At 39.2% G+C, this 14,619-nt stretch overlaps 1 protein-coding gene across 1 annotated transcript in view; it reads left to right on the forward strand.

Annotated features, from left to right (window-relative positions):
* CUNH1orf87 (chromosome unknown C1orf87 homolog) overlaps nt 1-14,145 on the forward strand; it is a 67,032-nt gene extending 52,887 nt beyond the window's left edge. Inside the window, exons 9-11 of the mRNA XM_040978601.1 lie at nt 6,064-6,128; nt 7,719-7,926; nt 13,888-14,145. Of these exons, the coding sequence (XP_040834535.1) occupies nt 6,064-6,128; nt 7,719-7,926; nt 13,888-14,048 (434 nt within the window). The 3' untranslated portion in view covers nt 14,049-14,145. The remainder of the gene's footprint in view (nt 1-6,063; nt 6,129-7,718; nt 7,927-13,887) is intronic.
* Nucleotides 14,146-14,619: the final 474 nt, after the last annotated feature.

Raw genomic sequence — 14,619 nt, forward strand, 5'->3', positions numbered from 1 at the left:
TAAAAATGTGATTATATGTTTAATTGTGTCATAAGGCATTCTCTTGGTAGCAGTCCATGAAGACAAACACAGCACACCAGCAGAAGGAGTTGGTATTATTCAGTAGAGCAGTTCAATAGAATTTCCATTGTACAGCCTTTTAAGTTTGGAAACCTTGCAGCTAGGTAGTTATTCTTCTTGATATTCCACCAAAAAGACCCAAGTTGTATGTGGATGTTAAATGCAGCATTTTTTGTAAATATTTTTAGAAGATAAAAATAATGAGAGTATCCCACAGGAACCAGCTAGTGAAACTTTACCATGACTGTAAAATAACATGACTGAATTTTCAAGACATCTTATTAAGTAAATTTATAAACATGAATTGTGTAAGATATTTTGAGATTATGAGAAGTGAAAAATATGCATTGATACTGATCTGCTTTTGTAGTTTCTCCATATACTAAACCCACTCGAGCATTTACTGGGATCTTTTGGATAAAAGTACATGGCACACATACACACACATACACACACGTTGAGCTGGTGGGAGTGGGTCTAGGTATTTAAAAAAGAGGGAAGTCACTTGCATTGGTCATACAAGATTCAGAAGGCTGAAAGAGTGAAAACATTGCATGGCTAGTCTAATTTCCCTTTCACAGGACTGCCATAATAAATCACCAGTACTCCAAATATGCTTATAGTTTGAGAACTAAAGCAGCATTCTACAATAATCAACTGTGGCTCCAAATTTCAATCCTTCAATGAAGTACCTATGAACAAGAGACAGAAAGATAATAAAAGCAGGGAACAGATCTGCAGCATGGCTGCCGTTGGGGGAGAATATAAAGGGAGCCAAAAGTACCTCAGAAGTTCACTTATCCACTTCACCAAACTCTTTCTCAAAACTGGTTCCTCAAGAAAACACAGCTAATGGTAGAGTTGGCCTCCATTTTTTTTTTTTTTTTAGGAAAGTACTATCCATAATAACCATTAGTTGGAACCTGTCATGTCAAAGGGACAGACAAAATAACTCATTGACTTACACAATAAAGAGATGTTGATTTATTTAGATGAAAAACATGGCATTAGCAAAGGATTCTGGACACGATTTCATCTAGCCATTCGAATGTCAGAAGCAAGAGTTTGCTTGCTCTCTGACCTTCTGGTTTCCTTCACCTGGTGCTGGTGTAACTTCAACACGTTGTATGATATGTTAGTCTCTCTAATGATGTATGACAAGACATCTGAAGCTGAGTAAGACATAAGGAAAAAAGGGTTATTTTATTCATGATCCTCATCCCTAGAAAGTCCAAAAAGTGTGACACAGGTTTCTGTCAGGACCCCTTGGTTGCAGAGAAGCAGAAAGAGAGCAAGTCACATACCAAGAAAACCCAAAATGTGAGACAACTCACTTTACAAAGTAAAGAAAGTGAAAAGCAGACAGGGTTGGGAAGGAGGAGTGAGAGGAGGAAAAGAGGGGAGGATAGAAAAGAAGTAAGAGGAGGGGAGCGAATGGGAGGGAGGTGGGGGAGAAACCAGTTAGCTGCAGTCATGTGGCATGCCGATGAGGCCTCTTGGCTCTGCACCTAACCCACTTCTCTTTGCTTTCCACTGTGTCTTAGCCAGGCTCTCCTCTCAGCCACTGCTTGAAGGTCCCAGGTGTCCATACTTCACCCATGCTTCATCTTGGCCTTTTCTCTGATTATTTTCCTTAAATAGGTTTTCCCCAGCTACCTTTCACCAGATTTTTTCATTCCCTGTTCCCTTTCCAAATAGTAACTATCATTACTTTCTATCCTTATAACTAGCTTTGGTCATGCTCAATGCAGATATCACTACCTGGCATTGTTTTTTAAAGAATTATTTAGAAGACATTGACAGAGGAGGAGAGGAAAAGAGAAGGAAAAAGAAATGGAGGAAAAGAGAGGTCTTTCATCTGCATATTTCACTCCCCAGCCAGCTGCAATAGCCAGTCCTGGGCCAGATCACACCAGGAGCCAGAAACTCCATCCAGGTCTTCCATGTGGCCGGCATTGGCACCAGTGCTTGGCTCATGTTCTGCTGATTTCCCAGATGGCTCAAAAACAAGGCAGGTGGAACTTGAGCAGACAATTTAGTATGGGATGCTGACATAGCAAACAGCAGCTAAACCTGCTGCACCACGGTACGAGCCCCAGTACCTGATGTGGTTTTATGTGTAAGTTTGCCCTCAGCTACAGAAATCACATTCTATGAGAAGAAATAATTTGTTACATTCATCGCTGTATTGAAGTGCCTAGGACAGTGTCTAACATATGGTAGGTACTTAACAAGTGATTGTTGAGTAAATAAAACAGTAACAGACCTAACCCTACCTCTTGTTTTCCTAATCAAGTAACTAAAATCTCCATCACCTCAATTTCCTCATCTGTCCCAGGGGAAGAATTTCTCCTTCCCAAGGCTATTCATTAGATTCTGTCAAAAATGTGTCATTTATAGATCTTTAGCGTATGTTTTCTTCTCACAAATCCTTCATTCAGTAGGTCTGATGAGACCAAAAACCTCTACTTAAATCCATCGCTTTCTACTCTGATGTTTCACTTTAGATCCTCTTAGGGAATTTTTCAAAGTACCAAGCTAGATTTTGGCCCCTGAGATTCTGATTTAATTTGTCTGGCAGGATGGCTTAGAAATGTTTAAAGCTCCCCAAGTAGGCCTAATGCTTAGGCTGCACTGAGGACCATTGATTTCAATTCATTAGTTGGGATAACCAAGAGGCCTGGCTCTGTGATCACCAGGATCTTACTGGAAGTCATGTAAAACTTGTCCCTTACAAACCTGAAAGTCTTTAGAAATCAGCTTGGCTTATTTCCTCCAGAACAAAGCTTCAACTGGAAGATGAGACAAATGGCTATTACTTATCCATCCTGAGTTAGAAAGGGAAAATGAGCTCTGTCTCAGAATTTTCAAATAAATTTTACACATACAATTATTACCTTTGCATATGCTATCAAATATTACAAAGGGCGAAGGGAAGCTAATAAATGATGAAGTGGGCTGACTTGTGTTTCCTGCTAATGGGACTTCTTGAAATGCACAGCAGAGAGGAACAGCACTGCAAAACAATCTAGGTCCTAGTTCTTACTCTAAAACTCAAAATTCACTGAACCAGGGCCCAGTGGCGTGGCCCAGCAGCTAAAGTCCTCGCCTTGAATGCGTCAGGATCCCATGTGGGTGCCGGTTCTAATCCTGGCAGCGCCACTTCCCATCCAGCTCCCTGCTTGTGGCCTGGGAAAGCAGTCAAGGACGGCCCAAAGTTTTGGGACCCTGCACCTGTGTGGGAGATTCAGAAGAAGTTCCTGACTCCTGACTTCGGGTCAGCAAGCACTGGTTGTTGCGGTCACTTGGGGAGTGAATCATCGAACAGAAGATCTTCCTCTCTGTCTCTGTGTCTCCTCCTCTCTGTATATCTGACTTTCCAATAAATCTTTAAAAAAAAATTCACTGAATCAGCCCCAAGAAAATGCCTGGCACATTATAATTGGTGCATATTTCTCTTTTCTTGGAAGTTTTCTAATGGTCAGTTAATAATCACACAAAAACATATAACAATACCTTATATTGAGCACTTCCCTTGTGTTTTATTTTTATCTCCACAGTATTAATACAGATTGTTATAAGTTCAAAAATGGTATAATTGTGATCCACAGACTTGCAGTTGGTGAAAAGAAGAGTTAGAGTTAGCATTCAGGTCTGACACTAAAATACATCTCTTTACCTTTGTGCCATATATTGTGCCATATATTGTGCAACCATTAATCACTGAGAATAAGAGCAATCTGAACTTTAATTCCTCCTAAAATAATGAAAAAGCTTTTCTTTGGCATACTGGATGAGATAAGCAGGGGCCAAAGCTACTAGATAATAATGGGATTGCATGGCAATTTAGATTTTCAAAATATCAAATAAGATGTGCATTGAAGAGGCTGTCCTAAGTGGCTTCCATCAGAACTCACACTGGACCTGACACTGAGGCACAGTATGTAGAACCACTGCCTGCCACACTCGTGTTGGCATCATTTCATTTCACATCTTGGCTGCTCTACCTGTATATGATGTAAGGGATGGCTCAAATATCTGTGCCTCAGTGTCAGTAATAACTAAATAAAAATGTATATCCAGTGACTTATTTTCCCAAATATCCAACAAGGTCACATGATCATTTATTTATTGAGTTGCTTCTCTAGTGCTAGGCAATAGGTCATCAGAGAATGTTATGAAAACACATTGTCTTTCTCCATCAAGAAAGGGAGAGAGAATAATTCTAGCAATGCATAGATAAAATTCTTAAAATTTAGTCTAACAAAATGCTTTTAAATCTGATATGTGAATTTACTTGTTTAATTTACTTACATAAATGACTGTGTTTTTAAACATTTGCTGAAAAACTGCTATGTTCTGGAGACTTTGTTTACAATTTTTAGTTCCCTTAATTATCACAATATCCGATACGTGTCACTATGCTTGATTTTCAGAGTAGAAACCAGGGTACAGAGAAGACAGTAAGTTATCTAAGTTCATACAGTTAATAAAGTAAGGAGCCAGAATTCAAACCAAGGTATCTGGGCTCAGAACTTATGCAAATGCTGTCAATCACTACATTGCAATGCCCAACTCTACTTTTTGTTTAAAATGTACTAACTGAATCATTTTAATAACTTGTGAGACCCAAATAAAAAGCTTTGTGCATGTATATGGGGAGGTGGTGTGTAGAGAGAGAGATGAGATATTTGAAGTGTGCAGAGATCTCTGAAGCAGAATCTTCCAGAACACTGTGTGGTAATGAGAGGGAATTGCAAAACAAATACAGATATACTTCCAAAAATTAATGCAAAATCAAACTAAAGCATAAATTTATTTTGGTGCCAAAACATTTTGAGACCCATACATACAAGGGGTCTTAAAAATGCATGAACATTATGAAAAATCTTTCCATACACTTAAAAATATTTCACACCAAAATAAACTTCTCAAAATATTTTTGAAAGTCTGAGTAACAGAGAAAGTAGTGGTGAAAGAGGGGGTGTTTCATCTTCCCAAATCTCCCCAGTGGTCATAGCTGGTTCAGACTGAAGCCAGGAGCCCAGAGCTTCATCCTGTAGGCATTAGGGCTGTGAGTTCTTGAGCCATTTCCTCTGCCTTCAGAAGACGCTGTTTCAGAAGTGGAGCAGCAGAGCAGCCAATTCAAAGCAGCTCTCCAATAATGGATGCCAGTGTTGCAAGAGGCTCTTTACTCACTGCACCACAGTGCTGGCCTCGAATAAGCTCATTTTTAACCACATTTTCCATAAATGTTTTGAAGCACACCCACAAATCTGGCATATAATCAGATAGGAAGGTGGTGAGTGATCAACAAACATTACCAAGAGCAAGTGGGAGAGCATCACAGCAGAGGGCCTTCATGCTTTCCCTGCATCTGAACGGAGTAGCCTGCAGTCAGTGACTGCACAGAAAAGTCCTCCAGGTTAAGGATGCTCCCCACACAGGACTTCTGATCTTTGAAGAAGGTAAGGAAGGAGGAAGAGAAAGATTGTGCCTGGCCCATTGGGTGCACATCTATATGGAGAGAGACACACAAGTGCCTTTTTGCAGCTTAACCTATCAAGTTCTATGTGATTCTGGGCCTTTCAGGGAGGAGCTTTCATCTGTTTGCCAAGAGCTCTCTGCTGCATACACACAACCCCTCCTCCGCTTGGAGGTCTCCTCTCCCTCTATCAGTTTCCAATTTATGTCACTTCCTCCAAAAACATTGCTGATATCCAAGTTGATTCCCTCAAGCACCAAAATCAGTTCTAGAACTTTACTCATCGTATCTGGTAGTATCTGTAACACAAGAAGTGTAATTTTTGAATAATTACTTGATACATACCTCCCCAGTCTGAGATCCCGAAAGGCAAAAACCAGATCTTGTATTCATTAAGTGTATTTTCACTGCTTACCACCATGCTAACAGGAGAGCCTGTTTTCTTTGCCTGAAGCATATCGCTATGTGAAACAGAAAGGCAGAATTAAACCTCTCCATTTTTTTTCTTTCATGTTCAGGAAAGAATGAAAAAGAATCCTTGGCCACTCCAGTGGAGACAGAAGTCCCTCGGACTGAACATGTGGTATGCACCTGGGTATAGGAAGCTTGGGAAAGGTCTTCCCAGACACGGTCTTCTTTTCACTGTGAAACCTGTACTGTGATGCTTTGATTTCCCCCAAACCTCTTGTTTCAGGCCACTGGTGCAGAAAATGGAGGCTAAACTACACGAGTAGGGGTTGTGTCTTAGCTGCGATGAGAAGCCTCTTGCCCACCGTTTGGTGACATCCTTGCCCCCAGCCCACAATATGCTTGTATTCCTAGCATGTATATGGATGTCCTTCCAAAGCTTGTGGCTGACCCCTCAGCTGCAGTCAAAATCAAGTGTGTGTCAAGCCCTATTTTGACGTCAAGTCCAGCTTCCAGAAACTGAGTGACCTTTCCCCAGACATCACATTTTAAAATGTAAGAAGCACTTTGATTAAAAAAAAAAAAGTAAAACAAAATCTGGCAAAGAGTTACAATTCATTTTAATTTTCCCAGAATTCGGCCAAGAGACATACAGAGAATTGAAAAACAGCCTGAGAGTTTTTTGTTGTTGTTTTTTAAATGCCCAGATTAGAGCATAATTCATTCTAAAATGACGAGAGGCCTCTTCATGCACTTCACACGTTGAAATAGTTTAGAAAATAGTATTCATTTTGGCAAGCTTCTTGCCGCAAAAGAAACAACAGTAAGTGCTTTTCTCTGCGAGTGTTAAATCGGCTGTGAGTAAGATTAAGAAAAATATCCTTGCTCTTTTATTTTACCTCTTATTTGAGGACTTTATTGCATTCAAGCAACAATTTATTCTTCTCTCATTCCTGTAGAAATAAATGGCATTTTTCCACATTTCAGTCCTGAGTTATCCAAGTAGAATATTGTGGTTCTCTCCACTACCATGTGGATTGACAGGAGGTGCAATTCCTGGAAAAGCTGGGCAAGCTAGCTGGCAGTAGATGATCAGTCTCTCCAAATGGTAGGAGGCAAGATGCCTTACATGGCACATCTTCAACTCGTTTGTCCATTTATTCTCAAAAAACCTCTACGATGTACTATGCTGGGAGTTAAGAAATCAAGATGAAATATACATAACTTCCTCCTGTAGCAGCCTGTCTGGGTCATTACTGCCTTTACGAAATGAACAGGGCAAACATCTTAGAAATGTTTTAACATTCTGTAAAATGGACCTATGAGACTAAGACAATAACACTATTATTCCATTCACTCCAATTAAAGCATCCAACTGTTTCAGAAATGTTCATACCAGAATGGTCTAAGGTTTGCTTGAAGCCCATCCCCTGTAGACCTCACTAATACAAAACAGCTGAACATCAAGAAGTCTCAATGAGTTACAAAGTCCTTTCCTTTATCCAAGTCAGAAATGACAAGTGAGTAAAAGTCATGATGTCACCCTTCTCTTTAACAACAAACACACTTAACATGTTTGTATCCAGCAAAACTTGGCAGAAATGGTCCTGTGACTCTGAGGATTTGAAACGCATCTGCCTCACTTTCCAAAGCCAGGCCTTACAATAAATCTGCTTAGTTGTAAGGTCTCATCCTTGGCCAGGAGTCTGGAGAAGCTCTGGATGGGGAGTACTTTGCCAGTGAGATGCTTGTGTTGTTTTGGTAGAAAACTTCAGAAGAGGAGCTTCAGCCAGAAAACCCTCCTGCTGAGACTCCAACCCCAAAGGATGCTTGGAGCTTGTGGAAGATCCGACCAATCTCCCAGCCTTCCACAAACCCAGCGGTGGGGAAAGAGGCTGAAGAAAGTGAGACATGGATCAACAGGTTCAGGAAACTCGAAAACGCCCTCTACCTCTGTGATCTGAGCAACACAGGTGAAAAATGTATTTGAAACCCTGATGCACCTTCAGGCTCTAGTCGAAAAGTGGAACCCTCATTTTCTTTCACTTCTTGAATGATTAATAGAAACTGTATATAGATCATGTACCTGGCACTGTGTTAAACACAATTGGGAAATACAGTGAGTAGAGTCTTAGACAAGACTCCACTAGGTTACATGCAATCTATTTCTAACTCTTTCCTGTACTCTATGACCAAAGCTTAACACACAATTCAGTCTGATAATTTTCCTTATTAAAATACTTAAGGTGCTTCCCCACCCGCACTTACAGGAGGGAACTCAAAGCTGATGAACAAGGCAATATTCGGCCTCTGATCACTTTGATCAGTTTCTTTCTACTGTTACTCTTTCAACATATTCTACCTAGTCATAACATAGCACATACCTTGCTCCCTCAGGAGTCTGTGACTTCTCAAACTCTAAGCCTTTCATCTAATTTGCCTCTTCTACTTATCCACTCTCTACCAGTTCCCTATTCTGCTCCCACTGGGTAATTAATGCTTAAATCTCTTTTGCATTTGAATTCAAGAACTAGTCATCTGAGACTCCCAGATATATCTAAGCCAACCATTATGGCCTCTAAAATTCTTCAACATTATTATGTCCAAGATATAGAGATAGATATATAGAGAAATATGTTTATTGGAAACTTATTGCTATCTCACCAGTATAATCTTTTCCTATCTCTTGTATCTTGCACAATTAAACATTTACTTCAAAGGAACAAATAAATGAGTCAAGGTGCAGTAATAACTGAATACAAAATGTGAGATGATAAATGCCATTAGAATTCGCTGTGTTCACATTCAGTAAAAGGAGGATCCATCTCGGGTGGAGTTAATCAGGGAAGGCTAAGGTCAGGTTAAATTGGCCATTGAAGGTAAAGTGAAAGACACAAAGGAGTGACATAGAGAGCCTTTTCTAGAAAATATTCAAGATTAGCTAAGCAAAATGACATGTGTGAGGTTCAATGTGATGAGTCCAGTCACAATAGAATGCTGATGTTATTAAGAAAAATATTAGGGGCCCTGGAGTGGTAGCCTAGTAACTAAAGTCCTCGCATTGCATGTGCCAGAATCCCATATGGGCACCAATTCACGTCCTAGCAGATCCCATTCAGCTCCCTGTTTTGTGGCTTAGGAAAGCAGTCAGAAACAACCCAAAACCATGGGACCCTGTACCTGTGTGGGAGTCACAGAGATCGCTCCTCGCTCCTCGCTTCAGATCAACTCAGCTCTGGCCATTGCAGCCACTTGGGGAGTGAATCAACAGATGGAAGATCTTCCTCTCTGCCTCTCCTCCTCTCTGTGTATCTCACTTTCCAATAAAAAAATCTTTTATTTTTAAAAATATTAAATGATAAATACAGAAATACATAATAAACCAAATATTGAAATATTTAAAATGTAATACTAAGGGACTTTTTAGTGTAAATCATAGATAGTATCATTTTAGGCAGAGGAAGAGCATAGAGAGTTATGTTTTAAGGAACACCTTTGATGACTGTGGACAAAAAGTTAAATAAAGAAAATAAGATATGAATGCAATGTCCAACCAAGAGAGAATGAAATGCAGAACTGGGTCAAAATCCTAGAGAATGAAAAACAGGCACATAGAAAAGCACTGGGGCTAAAACTATCATGTTTAACCGTTTAAGATGGTTCCTAAAGAGTGAGTGAACACAGTATTCTGTAGGAATAATCATGTGAAAGATCAATCGCTTTTTTATTCTCTGTGTGTTTTGATTTTTATTTTTAACTCTGAATCAACCTAATTCTAGGCCACATGAAATACAGCTACCATAAAATCCCCAAAGCATTTTTAATTATTGTACAAAAGAAAGGAAAAACAAAAGCAAACCTGAAATCTTTAAAGGGTCATTTGACTGAATTGGAAAACTATTTATCAAAAATATTGACCTTGCATCCACATGGGAGAGCTGGTTTCCCACCTGGATTGCAGGGGCGCAAGAACTTCAGCCATCCTCTGCTCCTTCCCCAAAAGGGAGTGGGATTCGAAGTGGAACTCCAACCAGTGCTCATATGAAATGCTGTTTAATCCACTGCACCACACTGTAGTCAGCTTTTGTCACTTTAACAAATGCCTGCAAGGAGCTACTTGTGAAGGAAAATGTTTATTTTGACTCATAGGTTTGTAGATGCAGTCCGAGATTTTGCGAAGGTCCATGCAGGATGACTACAAAGAGGAATTATATTCCTGATCCAGGAAGCTGAAGGAAAGTTAGGATAAACCCAACTTATGTAACCAACTTGCTCAAGACAGCCATCTTACAAGATCATATCTAGGTCCTTCTCCCAGACACAATAGTCAGCTCAAGCTACCACCCTAAATCCCTCAACCATTACTGTTAATCCATAACTTAAGACTTTAGGGATCAAATCTTTAATGCATAAGCCTTAAGCAAATATCCAGACAATTCAGAAAATGCCTACAAGACTGTGAGGGTAACAATGGGGTTGCAAACAAACAAAAACCTTAAGGAACAAAATCGCAAGGAGATAGGAAAGATATTTCTAATGAGATAAATGTTGAGTTGCAATGATGGATGATGAATGATGGATCATAAACTTAGTTGCTAAGAAATTCCCCAAAGACCTAGACTTTTCTCATTGGAGCTGAAGTGTTCTGGGGAAAAACGGAGTTTTGTTGATTTTGGAGACAGATTCTGACAGACTTGAAATGCCTTTCTCATGGCCTCTTCACTGTTTATGCCTGTTTTCTCTGTTTCTATGAAATCCGTTAGTTCTTCAGTGGCCAAAGAATGTGTCAGCCAGATCTGGGAACATCTACAAATGTCTGTGACAAGGAAAGATTAACTGAGGTCATTTTGCTGGTTTATTAATCACAGTATTAGCAGACCACCAAGGTCTCACTCTACATGCAGAGTAGATGGTACCTGCTTTGCCCATGGATGAATCACTGTTCTTTATTATGTGCAAAGAAATATGTGGGCCGGAGTGTTCCTCATCCAAGATGAAGGCAGCCCATCCATCATCACATCACTGCTTCTGGGAACCTCCTGTGCTTATTCTCTAATGAGGGTTGTCAATAAAATAGCCTTGAGGAGAAGGAATAAGGAATGACTATGAATAACAGGTCATGTTTTCTAAAGAAAGGAGTATGACTGGTATAAATATCTTTGCAAATTGTACATTTGGAATTTTCCCAGGGAACTAACAACTAGATAGAAAGTGTTTTAGAGTTCAAGGAGGCAGAAGGACTTAAAGAACATTTTCTTTTGGGGTTTGGATATTACATGCACTGCAATACTAAATGGCCACATCAACCAAATGCTGAAGAAATGGTATTCTTACTTACAGAGGAAAAAGTTAAGTTCAAAGTGACAAAATAATGGCCTGTAGGAAGTGGAGACATAGTTCAAGCCCAGCTATCTTTGACTTAGTGATACCCAGACCCTATAATATATTGGAAAGTACACGGGGTTTTGTTTCATTTCTTTTCTTTCTTTTTCCTTTTTTGTTTTTTTACCAAAATATCTAGATTCAAGTCCAGATCCTACCAACTGTTAAAACTTGAAAATTCATCCCATACATTCTTTGAGCCTGTTTCCTCATCTATACAATAAAAATAAATCATAATTATAATTATTTCTTCAACTATATAATAATAAATAATAAAAATAAATTACTAATTAGGCATATCTCTCATATTTGAGAAAAAAGACAAATAACATAGGCTACTCAAAAGTTTTTGGGAAATCGTAAAATTAAAGATTGTGTTATGGAGATTCTTACTATCATTTGTTTCATTTTGGTTACAGCTAAAACAGAATAGACTTTCCAACACAGATGGACTGTGAGGAGTGTTTTACACACTTTTTATGGCATACCCTATTGAGAGAGTAAACTGGGCAAACATGAATTATGGCTAGGCTTTTATTTGATGCTATAAATCCACCACTGTGAAGCTTAGAAGACAGGAAATACCACCATGATGCCTAATGTAATTTTTAGGCATTGTTCTATTCTTAATTAAAATATGAGATAAATGTTATATATTTTGATGGTAAACATGTAATATTTAACTAATTTTATAAAGCTTTATCTGTTTTGATTGCAAAGTCAAATATACAGAGAGGAGGAAAGGCAGAGAAGTAGATCCTCTGTCCAATTATTCACTCCCCAAGTGACCACAACAGCTGGTACTGTGCCAATCCGAAGCCAGGAGTCAGGAACCTTCTCCAGGTCTCCCATGTGGGTGCAGTTCTAAGGCTTTGGGCCATCCTAGACTGCTTTCCCAGGCTGCAAGCAGGAAGCTGGATGAAAAGTGGTGCTGCCGGGATTAGAATCAGTGCCCATATGGGATCCTGGGGCATTCAAGGCAAGGACTTCAGCTGCTAGGCCACCGTGCTGGGCCCTAAATAATGTTTAAATGATTTATAATGATACTAGCACTAATGAGCCCTTGCTAGTATCAGATACTAGGTTAAGCACTTAATTTTTTTAAATATAATTCAATTATCCTTATTTTAAACTTAAGGAAACTGGTGCTCAAAAGTAAAATAAATTGCATCAGATGCTACAGTCAAAAACTTACCGCAAAGCTCATGACTTGTGTTTCTACACCAATATAGAAAATTTTCCAGAGGGAATAAACATAGGCAGGATGAAGAGAGCTTCAGAGATATAACTGACCGACTCAAAGATTGTTATATAGAAGACAGAGCCAACATTCTGAAAGAGAAGATAAACAATAAACAATGAACAACAAAAACACAATAAGCAAATGCGAATGAAAAAGAAAATAGACAAGTAGCAATGGAACAGAGTAGAAAGGAAGAAGTCACTGCAAGTCCCGCCAGCCTGAAGAGAGTACTTAAGAAGGGAGCATTGTGAAAAACAGCCCTTGCACCTGTAGACATGAACAAGACTTGATAGCTTCAGCTGAGATGGGAGGTGCTTACCACTTCCCAGCCCTGGTCGACCAGTGGTAGCTTTCTATCAAATAGCTAAGGCATTGTTTCTGGGTTATTTGAAAAAGAGTTTTAAAATCACTATCACAGTGTCAACAAGTAAAGATTCATACTGATGCTTCCATCTCTATAAAAGATATATTTTAAGTTTTTCATTGAGCCTGTAATCTCGGGGTTCCCAGCTGTAAGGGCCCCACAACTACTGAGCAGGTGAGGCTACAGTGTGCTTCAGCAGCAAGAACCAGCAGGGACAGTCTGATAGAGCATGAGCTTATATAGACTAATAAAGAGGAACACAAGAAGGCATCTCTCTACTGTCCTGCCACCCAACAATCGCATGCAGGCACCAGAGCACATTTTGTGATAATAGATGACAGCAACTCTATTCCATATGTTCAGAGTCTTAAGGAGTTATACAGTTTGCAGGGACCATGCAAGAAACTGGAGAAAGGCATAGTAAATACATTTCTGGGAAATGCTTTTTAAATTATTTGGAGCAGGAAATCAAAGCCAGGACTCTAATGTGGGTATGAACATCTTAATAAGCCATTTCTTAATGATTCAACTAAACATACACCACCTGGAAATATATTTTACAATGAACTGTTTAAACCTTACATGTTTAGGAACTTTTTGGATACCTTAACCAATAAAAAGAGATCAGAACAATTGGCAAATTACTCTGTGTAGACATCTTACCTGTTTTAACTCTTGGATTTAAAACTTGTATGACTAAATAAAAAAGTTTAAACTACTTAAACTGCTTTCATTCTCTTCTCTCTCCTCCAAAATTACACTCAACCTGTTCTTGAAATTTATGATTCATATATGAGACATTAAATGTGCTTTAAAATGCCCCTTTTTAAAAGCTTAAAATTTCAAAATACAAGACTTTATCTCTCACTAGAAGTCATTCAAACTAATATGCAAATTTCTCTGTTTTTCCCTTCCTCTTTAAAAATCTACTCAATGCGATCACAGGAGTCCTGGAGAAGGAGCGAGCCAGACGCCTCATTCACAACTACAATCTTATTTACAATCTGTCCCTGAGCCCTCAGAAAATCGACCAGGCCTTGAGGAGGTTCCGTTCTGGAGACAACATACTCTTGGAGCCAGCTCTGCGGTTCTTAAAGGAGCTTTGATAACGAACCCACGTTGTGAGAACAGATATTTCCCTGGACATGCGCTTCTCTTCGGCCTGGGAGCAGTGGCGAGGATGCTGTCAGAGCCGAGATGCTGCAACTGTTGTAGAAGCTTTCACTTAAACTCAGATCCCTGCACAAAGTGATCAGAGAAAACTAGATTTCCTCTTCTCGTGTCACAAGAACCTGACTACTTAAAAGGCTTTCTACTCTAATAAAGCTTACAACTAATTATTTGTGTTTCTTTTAGCATGCTAATCAAAATGTTTTGGCAAAAGGACCAACTCCTCACAGTATAAAAACAAGAGGTTGCTAGAAACTGTCAATTCCCTTAAGTACCTGGCATATAGTAGCCCTATATGCATGGTTTTGCAATGGGCAGACCAAACCTTCCTCTAGTCTTCATATTAGGAAGGATTTTCATATTATAATAAAAATTTTAGCAACATGTGCAATAACAAAGCTGAATTTAAAAGATAGGATAATTATAGATGGACTAGTCTGCCTGAGGACACATTTTTTTTTCTGGGCAACACAAAAATTATAAAAATGGAAATAGGTCCAACTAGAA

This window comes from Ochotona curzoniae, unplaced genomic scaffold (genome assembly GCF_017591425.1).
Source record: "Ochotona curzoniae isolate NIBS_2020 unplaced genomic scaffold, NIBS_Ocur_1.0 contig_291, whole genome shotgun sequence".
Taxonomy (NCBI): domain Eukaryota; kingdom Metazoa; phylum Chordata; class Mammalia; order Lagomorpha; family Ochotonidae; genus Ochotona; species Ochotona curzoniae.